Here is a 16,170-nt window from a genome sequence, read left to right as displayed (position 1 = left end):
TGTATATGTATATGTATATGTATATGTATATGTATATGTATATGTATATATGTATATACATATATATATGTCAGCCCACTGCTGCTCCTTTCTGTCTTTGGTGCACACACATAGGTGCACATATAAGGGTTTACATGCTTCTCTATGAGCAAAACAAATTTCAATTTCTTCAAATATGTTCTTACGTATCAGAAAAATGTATCACTACTAACTTGGGAATCTTGTCAGAATTCAGTTCAGCAAACCTAATAAAGCAGACTTCCTTTCACTAAGTTGGCATGACATGCAACTTCCTGTGAAATGACACTGTTCTAACATAAATATCTCCCCTTTTGGTTATATTATTATTCACTTACTTCCCTTTGCCATTCTATAAATCCCTAGAGCTTGTGGTGATAATGTGAGTCATTACAGACAACTGGGATCTTAACAATCTATATCCGTATAAATTAATTAAAGTTATAACTGTGTGCCCCCATTTGCTAGAATATTTGATAAAAATAAATCTGGTTTCACTCTTTCTGCCTGGGCACAGAATACAGATTTCACTTTCAATATTATTCTGAAGTATGTGAAACAAAGCTATGTTGCCTCAAAAACTGTTTTGTTTTTTGTTTTTGTTTTTTCTCTTTTCAGTAAAAAAAAAAAAAAAAAAAAGGAACAGTCTGGTAATAAATCTGTATAAGATGTAGGGTTTTACTTAACAAGGACTCACAAAACTGCTTGCTTTATTTAGACACCATTTAATAAGTGTGGCATGTGTATTGGGCAAGGGAAATGGAAAATGGGGATGGAAAACTATAATACGAGAACATCATATTATCTAGCCCGTCCTTCATCCACTGCTTTGGACTTCTTGTGATTCTCACTTGAGCACAGGGAGCTATGTTGTTTACTAACCAAAACCCACAACTGGTAGGTAGAGGTGAGATGTCATCTTACCTTTTAGTTTTAATGAAAGAAGTAAAATATCTCGTTATAAACAATGAATTGAATTACTTTATAGTAACCATCCATAAATGATATGAATTTAGAAACACAATTTACCCTACAAAAATAAAACTAAAGAAGTACTCATTCTTTGTTTGAACGCACAGCCACGCCATCTTCCATTTTAGTTGAGGGATGCCAGTCTATGTGCTTTAGATAGGCAGAGAGCACATTTTCAAGAAGAGGTTATTATAATACCATCAAATAGTCAAACTGTGGAGGCATTGAAGTACCAATCCTCAAGCGTGCACCTGCATTGCACAATGCTTCTAAATGTATTGCCACGGCTGCATTCAGACAACAGAAACCACTGGCTTATGTCATTCAAGTGAATCCAATTGCAGCTGGGTTTTTGGAGATGCTCATAGCAGTAGTGCTTACTATTCCAAGCACCTGCTCACCTTCAGGGATTGTTTCAAGTGTCTGTGACTCTTGGACATAATAAAATGCCTTATCAGAGTGTTGCTTTTTGAATATATATTGATAATACATAGATAGTGGCCAGAGATGAAGAAAAGCCTAAGACAAATAGAAATGAAATTTGTGTAAAGAACAAGTGCGGAACAACGTAAGGAAATTTGATACGGAAGTACCTGATATATAAAACAATGAGATAGCAAACCACAAGGTGAAAATTTACAGCACAAATATAAGTGTTTCCCACAGCACACTTCTGTGAGACTATCATTTAAAATTTAGTTGCACTCCTCCAAAAGTCCTGTTATATAGGCACAGCTATCACCTGGGGCAGTAGCAGATGCTTGGAAGCGAAGGCACAGCTAAATGGGGCTATCTCTTTCCTAACAGGCACCCTTAGGAGAACTGGCTCTCAGACTTAGTATTGTACATTGACACAGGTTGCATTTTGCTTTGTGTGAAAAGAAGTTTTGCAGAACCTCGAAAAGCAAAGTAATATAATCTCAGTGTTCCAACAGAGAGGTGCTGTGGGGATATGTGCTGTGTGTACTTCTTCAATTTCTTTGAAGACACTGTGTTTAATGATTCATTGTGATCAATGTTTCAAGCAACTATTTCGTATCCAATTGTTAGTCGTTTATGGCAAATGGACCACTTTTAGCTTCATAAGTTTGTGAAATTTTCACTCATCCCCAAGGAGCTTGAATTTTGAGAGTATACAGTAGGTTTGAATTCTACATAAAGGAAATGATTCATGAGCATTTACATTTTGAACTGTGTTATAGTAACATCAGGGCACAGAAAACTGGAGAATGATGTCTATGATAATAACGTGAAGGAATTCATACAAAAGATGCTATTTGAACTTTAGTTTAAAACGTACATAGCATTGCAATGGAGCTTACAGAGAATGTTTTTCAGGTAAAGAAGTGGAAACAAAAGCAATAGCCCTATAGAAATGTATATTTCACAGATCCATGAGAGATTAGCTTTACCAGTTTAAGAATGTATTCTATATCACCAAACAGTAACAAAAATAAAATAAAATAACTGTGTTGCTGAAATTAGCTAGCACCTGAAAAAAAGAATAGACAAGTTTTGAATAAGTTTATAGACTCAGTATAGTAGGTAATGCAGAGCAAAGGCGGTGAGCAGCTGACCACGTGTCTTTCTTATATGATTCCTAAATTATCTGAGCCCTTGATTGGACAGATTTTGAACAGTATTTATTTCCATACAATACTTTGTGCTAAAGGGAAGATAGTATCTAAATCACCATGGTTTTCAGAAGGCTTGCATCTCATGTCTTTATATTTATAACAGTAACATGATTCAGTGTTCCCAAAATTATTTCCATGCAGGATCATTCTGGTCCCAAGTCTTGGCTATTCAAATTCCATTATTTACTCAACTACTATTTAAAGGACAGCCTTAAAGCCTTTAGCTTCAAATAACATTATTTTTATTTTTCAGTACAAATCAAATGTAGGTTATGATTGTGAATCAGATAAATGCTTATTTTTCCTAATCTAAATACTATCTTTCCATAAATTCCCATCATCATCAACCAGCTTTCATATATAGAATCACATACATGAAGGAGTAAAAGATTATTGTAAAACATGAAGAACCTATAAAAAGGATATACTCAAAGTAGAATATGATTCTCAAATGTCTATCAAAATATAGATATTTAAATCTACATGAGTAATTAAATGAAGCCCCTAATTTGTTTTCAAAATAAAGCATTTTCCAGGGGACAGAAGCACATGCAAAGACACACAGCCAAACTTTCGACAGAGCTCAGTAGGGAGTCTTATGGAAGAAGGGAGAGATAGAAGTATCCCAATGGGTCAGGAGCCCCATCAGGAGACCAACAAAGCCCAAAACGCTGGGCCCAGGGGGGACTGCAGAGACTGATGCATCAACCAAAGATTATGCATAGAGAGGACCTAGATCCCCTGCTTTGTATCCCAGTAGTAGGCTCCTCCCTTTTCTCTTCCTGGTCCCACCCTTTCTCCCTCTTCCTCCCCTATCCCTCTTCCTTATCCAGTGATAGGTGAAGTCCTCCTCCCCTACTGTCTGACCCTAGCCTATCAGATCTCATCAAGACTTCCTGGACCCTCTTCTCTGGCCTGGCCAACAGGCTAGGTCGCCCCATCAGGGAGAATTGATCAAGGAGCAGACAATCCAGTTCATGTCACAGACTCTCTCTTCTCTTACTAGGAAACCCACATGGAGACTGAGCTATCTAAGGGCTACATCTGTGCAGGGAGTCTAGATCCTCTCTATGAATGGTCTTTGATGCATCAGTCTCTGGGCCCCGTTCTTTTTTTTTCTTTTTTTTCTTTTTTTTTTTTTTTTTTTTTTTTTTTTTTTTTTTTTTTTTTTTTTTTCCATTGTTGGTCTTCCTGTGGAGTTCCTGTCTGCTTCGGGTCTTTTATATCCCCCTTCATCCATAAGACTTCCTGAGCTCTGTCCAAAGTTTGGCTGTGAGTCTCTGTCTGAGTCTGCTTTGATTCCCCAGCTGGTTGGTGCTTTTAGAGAACAACTGTGGTAGGCTCCAGTCCTGTTCCTTCTCTTCTACAGCTTCCAGTGTCTATCCTGTTTTCCCTTATGAATGAGAATTAAGCATCTTCCCTAGGGTCCTCCTTGTTGTTTAGATTCTTAAGGCTTGTAGATTTTAGGATGGTTGTCCTAAGTAATATGGCTAATATCAACCTATAAGTGAGCATTGTAGTATGTAAGTGAGCAACATTAGATCCACTTTTTAAATACCAAGCTTGTATAAAAGTCCTGACTTCCAAAGTTCTGAGTTAAGTGATGAAACAAAGAAATCTTATCTGGCCATACTATTCACTCAAATTTGTGGATCTGGATCCTTTCCCTATGAAAACATAATAATCAGTGACACTGCTATTGAAGTCAAAATTTATGTTTAAATTTCAGTTTATTGTTTTACGTTATCGAATTATAAGTACCTGCAAATTAGCGAGTATCTGGCCCACACTTCACTATGCAAAGGTTTCTTTTCCCCCTAGGTTTGCCTTACTGTCCTTTAATTCTGTCTCCTGTGGCAGTGCTGTGTAAATCAGGCCAGCTTCTCTTCCGTTTGAATTTAGATGCCTTTGCATTTCACACTCTATCTGAATGTGTCCATCTACATATAAATTAATGTCTTCCTAATTGTGGGGTCTTGAAAGGGTTAAGAAGATTCCAGAAGAATCTAATTTATATGCAGTGTGAAACCTATGCTCTGGTATGCAATAGTTAGCAAAAGCTGTTTAGTTTGCAAGGACAAATTTAAATTCTAGCAACTTAAATAATTGTGTGAACTCTAGACCAGAGACTATGTAAATATGCTACTATTCTTTATCTTTCCCGAGGCTGATTTCCTTATGCCTTTATTTCCTCTGTAAGCTAGCCCTAGCTCTGATAATGGCACTATTTTTGATGACATGGATGAATACATTTAAGATTCAAGTCATCTTCCCAGCAAAGTGGTAATCCTGTAAAGAAGGTCAATAAAAACATGCCTATTAAGCCAAACTCTGTAAGAAGCAAGCAAGATAGTCTTATTAGTGTCTCTCTCATATCTACTATCTGATTTCTTTGGGGAAGTACATCTATTTACCAATTTAAATCCAGTTGTTCAGCTCATTTCTAGCACTTCTTCATTTTCAATTGCTAGAAACAAGTAAACAGAATCAATGTCACTTTTGGCATTCTTAGAAAAGAGTTGAGTCAGAGATAGCCAATCTTCTGCTTATTATTTAGGAGTCAATAAACATTTTTCAATGGAATATGGCTGTTGTAAAGGATGGATTTTTGAGAAATATTTTAATTGCTTAGTTTATTTTTTAATGACATTCTAAAAGAGATAGAGACAGATAAAATTTCAGTTGCTAAATTAGATAGAATATAATTCCAAGTGAATAAATAGATGTCTATCAGTATTTTCAAACCACACACACACATACACGCACACACACATGTAATGGTTTATTTTTAAAATTAGATGCAGGAAGTAATGTATATGAAAACATTGTTTTGGATAACCAGTTCTTGTATTAATATTTCATCTCTATCAAAGATTAAAAAAAAAACAGTCCCTCCATGGGTGTGTTTCCATGTTCATGTGCACTCTCACAACATGTCTATGTGATAAGAAATCTCCACTTTAATTAAATATATATTGTCCTAAGGGAAAACTTTACAAGAGATAGTCAAAATGGATATCTAAAGGTTACCTTAGAGTGACATAATGGAAGTTTGAATCTCAACAACTTTTACTTAGTGTCATTAAACAAGTCACCTATCATGAGCCAGATGGCTAGAATCAAAAATACTAAAAATGAGAGACATATACGAAAGGAAAGCTACGTGAAATTTTCCTGTATTCTTGAAATTTTTTTCTGAAATCATCTGTTGTCAGTACCTGTAAGTATGCTGCAGGTTTATTGGAAGCTGATGTCTTTCTTTATCATGCACAGTGGGGTCATCCCAAGAATGAGAATTTAAGCAAAATCAATAGATTCAATTTCCACATTCTAGAGTAAATAAACTGAACTGTTTCTTGTAATGGATTTTCCTGGCAAGGACAAGCCATTTTTCTAGTAACAGCTTTAATATTCTGCAATCATTAAAACACACTGAAGACATGGCGAGCCCAAGAAACAAAGGTCAGGAAACAGAAAGCAAAAAGAGATGTGGCCCGGTGGTCTGGAATGCAGTGTCACCTACCAAGGGCCAGAAGCACCTGTCCAGCATAGGAAGGCAGTCCCACAGATGGTGCGGCCCACACATCAGAAGCTATCTGCAATGGTGTTTTAAATACTTCCTTACCTTAGAGAACACTTCCTCCGATTTAATTGATACTCAACCACATCCAAAATAAAGAAGAGATGATTAAAGGGAAACATATTTCCCCTGAGCAGTAGTACCAGGAAAATAAATTTAAAATGACATGAGAACATATTTAAGTTCCAGACTTGTAATCTAAATCTAATTTAAAACAAAACAAAACAAATTCATATTGACCTCACAGGGAGAATTCGTTAGAATGTTCTTTGTTAATTGAAGCATGTTGGACTTGAGCATTTTCTTCTTCTAAAACTGTATGCTCAGTCTTGGGAGTGATCTGTTTCAAGCCAAAAAATCTGGGCCCAGAGGTGTCCTGCATGTCAAGATGAATCAACCAAGGTCCAGGCACGGAGAGGACCTAGACCCCCTGCTCTGATGCAGCCCCTCGGCAGCTCAGTCTCCATCAGGGGTTCCCTAGTAAAGGGAGCAGAGGCAGTCTCTGGCATGAACTCAGCTGCCTGCTCTTTGATCACCCCCCTCCCCCAACACACACACACAAGGTGACCTTATTAGATCATAGAGAAAGAGGATCTATACAGTCCTGATGAGACCTGATAGGCTAGGGTCAGATAGTAAGGGAGGAAGACCTCCCCTATCAGTGGATTAGGGGAGGGACATAGTAGGAGGAAGAGGGCAGGAGTGACCAGGAGGAGAAGAGGGAGGGGGCTACAGCTTGGATAAAAAAGTGAATAAATTGTAAATAATAATAATAACAAAAAAAGTGATTTGTTTTGTTGCCCAAACTGATCTTAAATAGCTGGGTTTTCTTTCTTTGCTTCTTTCTATGTTTTTTTTTAATTTTTTTTTTATTTATTTTTTATTTTTTTATTTTATTTTTCTGGAGTTCACCCTAAAGGACATTTAATGACTCAGTGTTGAAAGTGTTCCATTTTCAGGCTGATATAAAGCTTTAGAAATAAGAAAAGCAACTCCTACATGTAAAAATTGTTAATTTCTCTGTCTTTGTCTTCTTTTCTTCCTTCTCTCCCTCAATTCTTTAGCAGAGGAAATATCTATTCAATGTTTTGCAATGGATAATAGTCTAGGGAGCACCAAGGATACTGGTGCAGCCTCAAGAAAATCTCCCTGCAATGTCATAAAAATTGTTGCAAACTCTTTTTTTATCTTTATTTTTATATTAACTACAGTTTATTTATCTTGTGGCTCAGCTATAGCCCCTTCCCTCATTCCCTCCCAATCCCACCTTCTCTCTCTTATCTCTTTCCTGCCCCTCTCCAAGTCCACTGATAGGGGAGGTCTTCCTCCCTTTCCATCTGACCCTAGCTTATCAGGTCTCATCAGAACTGGCTGCATTGTCCTCTGTGGCCTAGCAAGGTCCTTCAGAGGGGTGGGGAGGAGGCCAAAGAGCCAGCCACTGAGTTCATGTCAGAGACAGTCCCTGTTCCCCTTACTAGAGTACACACTTGGATACTGAGCTACCATGGGCTAAATCCAAGCAGGGGTTCTAGACTACATCCATACATGGTCCTAGGTTGGAGAAACAGTCTCAGAAAAGACCCCTGTACACAGACATATTTGATCCTTGTGGAGCTGCTGTCCTCTCCAGGTCTTAGTGTCTCCCCTTCTTTTATATGATTGCCTGAACTCTCCCCAAGGTTTGATTATGAGTCTCAGGATCTGCTTTGATACACTGCTAGGTAGAGTCTTTCAGAGGCCCTCTGTGGTAGGCTCCTGTCTTGTTTCTTGTTTTCTCCTACTTCCAATATCTATCCCATTTGTTTTTCTAGGTAAGGATTGATCAACTTACCCTGGGTCCTCTTTCTGGTTTGGCTTCTTTGGGTGTATATTTATCTTATCTTTTAGGTCTAGAATCCACTTATAAGTGAATATGTACTGTGTGTGTGTCTTTCTGCTTCTGGGATACCTCACTCAGAACGATCTCTTTTAGATCCCATCATTTGCCTGCAAATTTCATGATTTCCTTGTTTTTAATTGCTGAGTAGTATTCCATTGTGTAAATATACCACAATTTCTGTATCCATTCCTCCATTGAGGGACATCTGGGTTGTTTCCAGGTTCTGGCTATTATGAATAAAGCTGCTACAAACATGGTTGAACAAATGTCCTTGTTGTCTACTTGAACATATTTTGGATATATGCTTAGGAGTGGTATAGCTGGATCTTGAGGAAGCACTGTTCCTAGTTATCTGAGAAAGTGCCAGATTGATTTCCAAAGTGGTTTTACAAGTTTACATTCCCACCAGCAATGGAGGAGGGCTCCTCTTTCTCCACAACCTCTCCAGCATGTGTTGTCTTAACCTAAGCATAAAGTTATTTTATAAATAATAATATAGATGTCAGAGTATGAAAAACTACTGAGTACAGGGATGGAATTACAACATTGCTGCTCAAGTGAGATTTAAAAAAAAAAATCTTAAATTTGAATAGCTTTTTACTCTCAACTAAAATTTATCCATGCCTTATTTTATAAACTGCAGCTGTGTATATTCTTTAGCTTAGAATTGTACAGAATAAAAGGCCCACATATAAATAGAATACAATTTTATCTTTTGAATTTACTAATTTCTAGTAAACTTAACTTAGTGTTCATTTATTAAATTTATAAAAATATATATGAGGACAAAATACACAAACATATGTTTTTTTTATTATTAACTGAAAAATTATATTGGTTGATAGGTAGAAACTTCCTGCTCATTTTTTTGTTTATTGAGTAAGCATTTTTATTATTGAAATTAAATATATTTGCATATGCCTTTTAAAAATAAGTGATGTCTTTTTTTCTTTAAATTTTTACATGACTTATATCCTTATCGAAATAAAGAAAAAGTGTTATACTGGATGCTTGGTGTCTATGGGATTGTCTAGCATGCCCTATAAACACCTAAATTTCTAATTTCTCAGTTTTGGGTATAAAATGAGGTCATTCTGATAAATCTAATACTTATCCATCTGTATACTTTAATCATCTCTAGTTTACTTCTACATTTTAGACACTGTAAGTGCTATGTAAATAGTGATTCCCAAATCATTTTATAGTTAACAGTGAAAAAAAAAATAAGAGTGTTTAATTCAAATACAATTTTCATCAGAAATTGTTTTACCTGACAATGGTTGAATATTTCTCTAAAACTTTTTAATACAGATAGCCAACTGTATCTAAATAAGTGTTTTATTTACAAGATAATATATATTTCACAGTAAAGTACTTCTAATTCTTTTATAATGTTAGATCAATGATTATAATGTATATAATACATTGTTATAATAGAGACAAATATACAGATCTTTGTCTGAAAGGATTATATTTAGTAAGTCTCCACAACTGTACTCTATTCTGCTTTTATTACATAATCTGAGGTTAATGGATGATATCTGCTAGCTTCATTATGGTTATTATCTTGATACTTTCAGCGCAAACTACAAGTATTGGAAATTAAGATAACTTTAAATTTGCTACATAATTACCACTCAATACATAATACTAAATATAAGGCACACATATACTCTCTGTAAACGTGATAAAATTCCTATGCCAGTGGGAAATGAATGGAAAGGATCTTGCCAAAAGGCAAAAGCTTAGAAATATCCAGGAGACAGAAAAAGTTTGTTCTGCCTAACCACAGTTTTGCTGTTTCTTGGTGTTCAGTCATGACTCACCACCAGCTCAGAAATCAGTGGCCATGCAAAGTACAGGTATGTCTTTAAACATGTGGATATGTGCCTTCTAGCACAAATGATATGCACTTTATCAGAAGAGGAATGTCAGATCAAAAAAGAAATGTACATAAGAACACACAGAACGATCTGTGCAAATTTGTATTCAGAAAGCTAAGGTTATTTATGACACATATATTAATCTTAAAATTAATTTGTAGTAGATTGAAAAAGAAAACTCCCATTTTTGTCTGGCTAAAATTAATTCCAATTATTTAAGGAAAAGTGAAAGTTTCATATACATTGTGCATGTGAATAGGGTATGCATGTGTTGTCTTAACACATGTCTGTGAGTTTTTAAACTTTAACTGAAAATCTCCAAATGAGAGACACAGATAATTTTCCTCACTAAAAATGTTACCCATTTAAGCTTTTTTTTTTTCTATATATTTTATCTCCAATTTCCATTCATCTCCACACAGGAAATAAGGCAACCTTTCGCAGTTTCTGATATAAGTAAAGCAGCACAAATAAAAATAACAGTGATTTGCCAGGATATACTCTATATTTTTTCAAAACATCAACAGCCTGATATAATCATTTTCTCCAATGATGAGGCTTTCCTGTATGTAGAGATTAAAATACTCAGAGGGCAATCAAATCTCTAAAATGCATTCAAATGATTCAAACTGAGACTGCACAAATTCAGACATAAAATATACATCTATCTATCTATCATATATATATATGATATTATATATATATATATGAGAGAGAGATTATGGCAAGCTAAGGCTTCTTTCCATTCTCCTTCCTGCTTTCTTTTCAGTGGGACCAGCTATATCAAACTTCACAGTGCTTGTATTATCTACATCACATCCCCAATATTTTAGAGATTAGAATATATTGACAGATTGCCTCTACTTCAGAGGATTGTGATGTTGTCCTCTGCCAGCTATTAAAATTTATATGAATTAGATTCTGCCCTGCCTCTAGGAATTCAATTAGAGTGATGTGTAAAGATTTTTCAAAGTAGTACATAGAGAGGCTCTCATAAGTTCCCATAAAAGAAAGCTTATCTAAGATGACTTGCAAAAAAGACAGAAGAATTTGGGGGACTGGAAAACAGAGTTCTTCAAACTGTGACACTGAAGTACTTTGCTCTAGACCCACACTGTACAGAATGATTAAAGTATCTCTTTCCTGTACAGGCCACTCCAATGCTTCAGTTTTCCCCTTTATAATCCCTACCCTGCCAACAATGTGAAATTAGTACAACTGGTAGACATTATACATGAAATAATTGCCAATGGACCACTAAACTCACTTAATATAACAAGCAACAGAAACCCTGATTTCTCACGTTATTTTTATTCTCCCTTCAACTCCACCACACATACAACTCTTCCTTAGAAACCAGTAAGGCCAATGCAGTATTAGCAGCAAATCACTACAGTTTTTCCTTTCAAGAAATGAGGTCTGCATTTCTGCATGTTCAATGCACAGTCATACGAATGCCATCATCTCACAAGTAAAATTCGGATCACAGAGAAGAAAGCTAGCAGATGAAGAAATTGCTCACCTGGAGGAGGCGGGTCAACAGACTGAAGTCTAGTAGTGATGGTGTGTAGGGTGAGGATAGCAAAGGAAAGCAAAGTCGGGAATGCTTGAAAAATAAAATATTTTTAGTTAACAAATAGAAAGACCAAGAGGGACAAAAAGGGCCAACTGAATCATGAATCCTTCCTTATCAATTTGATTTTTTTAAATTAAATTTCAGACAATAATCAATTCCTAAAAGCAACGGTCATTGACAATTCCTCAGTTACATCAGACGTAGTCTTTCCATGAAAAATTACTTTAAAGGAGATTTTCATTTCAATGAGATGGAAACAGTTCAAAGTAACTGCCAGTAACTCCAAGTCAATGGAAAACTTTGTCAGTATGATGATATGTCCATTTACTTAGATAAAAATTTTCTACTAGAGTGAATAGAAGCTGTAAATCAGCAAATAACCAAAATTAAAGTCCAAAACTCTTCTGCAACACACCCAGAGATCAAGACTTATTCAAAATGTTCTCTGCATATTAAATATTAGTCACATAATGTAGGTTGTCTGAAGTCCAAACAATGTTATGTATAATTTATCTATTTAGAGGTCAATTAATATTTAAGAGTGTATTTACTCTAGTAATGGTTATCTATCCATATATCAATCTGTATTTTCACATATATAAAATATATTTATGTATAGTATCAACTATATATTTTCAGTTTGCAATGAATATCTTTTTTAGCCAAAATATATATTATAATACTATATAATACTTATGTTAAATTATATATGTATAAATTTTGAATGTAACTTTAAGTGTGAAAACAGTAACAATACAAATTTTGGGAAATACAGCAGGTTTTCTCTTTGTGTGTATATATATATATATATATATATATATATATATATATATATATATATTGCTTTTTATTTTATGAGCCTCTGACTTAGGTATATCATAGGCATGTATAATTGATCTAGTTCCTAGAATAAAGAAAAAAAGAAAGAGCATTTTGTTTTGCATTTGTATTACTGAAATATGCAATGAATATGAGGAATCAATTGCTGCCTAGAAGTCCTGCCAGAAACAAAAAATGTCTGCTGGTAAGCAAAGGTAACCTTATATTTAAAGCAATCTCATTTTCTTAGCTTCATGAGGAACTTCACATCTGTTGCTGTCCCTCCCTTGGTATGAGAATAAGCAGACTCTTAAGTTAAAGAGTAGAGTAGTTGTTAAGAACTCAAACATTTTGTCACTGTTGCCCAATAAATATTTCGTTCTTCTCCTCTACCCCCTGCCAATTTCCTGTGTAATTTGTGTGTTTTTCTTCTACTCTTAAAGCATAGCTCCAACAACAGATGGAACTTCTGAAAAGGTCTGCCTCAATCACAGGTATAAATGTGACATTCATCATAGTACATGAAAAATAGAATGTAAAGAATACAGATGATATCAAATTATTTTAATCATACTAGTCACCTTAAAATTCTGAAAGGGCATTAGAATTAGTTCTTATCAGAAACATAGAAGGAAATGTGTATAGTCTGTGACATTCATTAATTTCAATTGTTTTTAGACACAGTATCATTTCTGTGTATGATTCAGTTTCCTTGTGTTTTAATCCTATGGGCCAATAAATGAACCTGTGTTCTAACTGATACATTTTAGACAGAGCCAAAGAACTGGATAGTTTTACGATATCATAGGTAGAGCCACATAAAGTATAGACCAACTTCAATTAGCAAAATTCAGTGAGTTTACAGCTGCACCCTGAGTTCAAAGCATGTCCTCCAAATTCATTTGCATCCTGTACTAGAACATAGAAACTTATTTAGAAATTGTATCTTTGTGGATGAAATTCTTTAAGATGAAGTCATACTGGATACAAAGATTATTGTGAGAAGACAAAGCAGGGCCATAGAGACAAGCAGGGAAATTTCAATGGAACGTAGGTGGCAGACAATAGAAGTGGATCTGGGACTGCTGATAACCACCAGAAACTAGGATGAAAGAAGGAAGAGTGCCTAAAAGATGATGGCCCAACTAGTGCATTGATTTTGTAGATATAGTCTCTGTTGTGTCTGTGAGATCTTCAGCTATCTAGCATAAGTACTCTGCTACAGCAACACTTGTAAATTAATACTGTCTATCAAAAAATAAAATAAAACAAAAAAACCCAATACAATAAAGCCATAAAATAAACAAAGAAAAATATTTATTGAGAAAGAAATGGGACAATTAGGTATAAATAAAAAATTAGGTGCTGCAAAGTTAAAACATGACAAGTTAAAAGTAAGTTTAATTTTTCCCCATGTAATGATTCCTAAATCCTTTGGCTGAAGAGTTAAGAATACATGCTGCTAAAAACTGATGACACTGATTACAAGATCTGAGAGCATATAGAGAATTAATCATTTTTCTTCAGAAATCACACAAAACACCTTGAATTAGAAATAGTGTCAAACTTAAGATTATTCTTTGAATTTATGACAGTGAACAAATAACATGACTCCATGAAAAAATATTTTTCTATATTTTCATCTCTTTTGGGAAAATGATATAGGTTCTGATGTTCTCTTAAGGACTCACAGCTCCCTGTCAGCCACTTGATTATAGGGAAAAATCTATGCTAACAGGTGACACATGCTGTATGCACAGATGAACAGTAGGTCAGGTGAATTAAGATAATGTTCACATAAAATTTCCAACTTTAGAATGGACTCAGCAGGCACAAATCCAGAGAAAATAAAGGAGGCTCTGCAAGATACTTTCTTAAAATGTCTACAAATTATTAGCTGTTTTGGTTGTTTTCTAAGGCTGCTGAAGATTTTCTTTTTTCTGATATTGTTTGAAATCTCTTAACAGTACAGCACATTTTTAGTTCCACAAGAAGGGGCAACTTTACTTAAGGTCTTCTTTGTTCTTTGTCATTAAACAAAATTTTACCTAAAGGTATTTGCGCACCTATGTGCGGGTATTTTTATTCACAACCACCACAACTAAAACATGTATCTAAGGATTTATACAATTTATTTCAGTGATATTCTTTCTAGTCCCAAACTCCTCCCAGGTCCTGCCCTTCTACACACCAAACATCAGAATCTTGCTCTTTCTCTCTCTCTCTCTCTCTCTCTCTCTCTCTCTCTCTCTCTCTCTCAGATGAAAATCTCTTTACTTATCATAATAGCATGTTCAATGAAGAATTGAAAAATATAAGAAAAATTAAAAGTAGGATGATAAAGTTGGTGCTGAAATATTTAGATATTGTCCATATCTTAAGTACGTGGGGTCAACTGACAGTAATTTTAACCTAACCTCCAGATTTATTTTTGCCTTGTAACTAAATCATGGGATTAGTATCCCCATCAAATCAGGTAAAACAATTATATAAAGCATGGTACTGACATTTTTAAATATTTGCCTGCCACATGACTTCTTGGATGAGTAAGAATTATCAGATTTTTAAAATTAATTTATTTTTTATTAATTACAATTTATTCACTTTTTAGCCCAGCTATAGGCCCCTGCCTCACCACCTCCCAAACCCATCCTCCCTTTCTATTCTCCTCCTATGCCCCTCCCCCAGTCCACTGATAGGGGCATTCCTCCTCCCCTTCCAGCTGATGCTAGCTTATCCAGTCTCATCAGGAGTGGCATCTTTGTCCTCCTCTGTGGCCTGGCAAAGCTGCTCCCTCTCAGTGGGAGGTGATCAAAGAGCCAGCCACTGAGTTCATGTCAGAGACAGTTGCTGTTCCCCTTACTAGGAAACCCACTTCACTATAATATAAATGTTTTTACAGCTTACTTAGCATATTGGTACATATGTACTTTTACTTATATATTTATATGTATGATGTTCTCTCTTAAAAAAATAAACAGAAACATACAGGGAAAGAATCCTCTTAAAAAAGAAAAAAAAAAAACACATGGATTTCATTTTGTATTGACTAACTTTTCCTGGCCTGGAATGTGATGAATACACAGTCTCATCCCACTAGAAATTGTTGGTTTCCACCTCCAAGCATCTATTACTTGGAAATAGCTTCTGGGCTAGACGTGATTCTTTGTCCATGCTGTATTTTTGTCTGGCTTGACCCTGTACATTCTCGATGAGTTTAGATGTGTTTCTACACTGTTTTTTTTTTTTTTTCTGGAAAATACAGTTTTCTTAAATTGATCCAATAACTGTATATTACATAAGCCAATGTATTATCTAGACTATTTCTTTTTGACTATATAGCTAAATACACTACCATATACACTGTACTTTAATAGATTCTGCAATAAGAGAGAACATAAAATGTCCAAAAAGAAAGTTTTTAAACACAGCAATATTATAGGAAAGCTGGAGGGGGATTTGTAAGGTTGGCATTGCCAAATGTGGGAAGGGGGATAAAAGAGGGTGTGAATGACTATAACCATAATACATTACATACATGTATGAGTCTGTCAATGAATGGATTTAACTTCTAAAATTTGAGTTAAATCTTTTCAGTGAGTTGTACACTGCAATAAAATACGTCATTTTATCACTAATTTACATACAGTATTCACATGCCGTAGTAACTGCAAAGCCTGAGAAGCAATTATCTATCAAGTTATATAATACTCCTTAATAAGGTTATTGAACCCAGTGGTGTTTGAAATGTAATAATATTATTTAAATATTTACTTATTTGTGCATTTATTATTTTAATTGCATGC

The 16,170-nt window shown here is 35.0% G+C and overlaps 1 protein-coding gene across 3 annotated transcripts in view; it reads right to left on the bottom strand.

Moving 5' to 3' along the window:
• The window catches only part of Pcdh17 (protocadherin 17), a 98,794-nt gene that overhangs the window by 9,406 nt on the left and 73,218 nt on the right, over positions 1-16,170 (bottom strand). For 2 of the 3 annotated variants that reach the window (XM_055609759.1, XM_055609760.1), the window contains exon 4: positions 11,492-11,575. The exons of the other annotated variant lie outside the window; for it this stretch is intronic. In XM_055609759.1, coding sequence (XP_055465734.1) covers positions 11,492-11,575 — 84 coding nt within the window. The remainder of the gene's footprint in view (positions 1-11,491; positions 11,576-16,170) is intronic. 3 annotated transcript variants of the gene reach the window in all.

This window comes from Psammomys obesus, unplaced genomic scaffold, assembly GCF_907164565.1.
Source record: "Psammomys obesus unplaced genomic scaffold, mPsaObe1.curated_primary_1811, whole genome shotgun sequence".
NCBI lineage: Eukaryota > Metazoa > Chordata > Mammalia > Rodentia > Muridae > Psammomys > Psammomys obesus.
The sequence above is the reverse complement of the archived record's forward strand: the minus strand, read 5'-3'. Positions and strand labels throughout refer to the sequence as shown.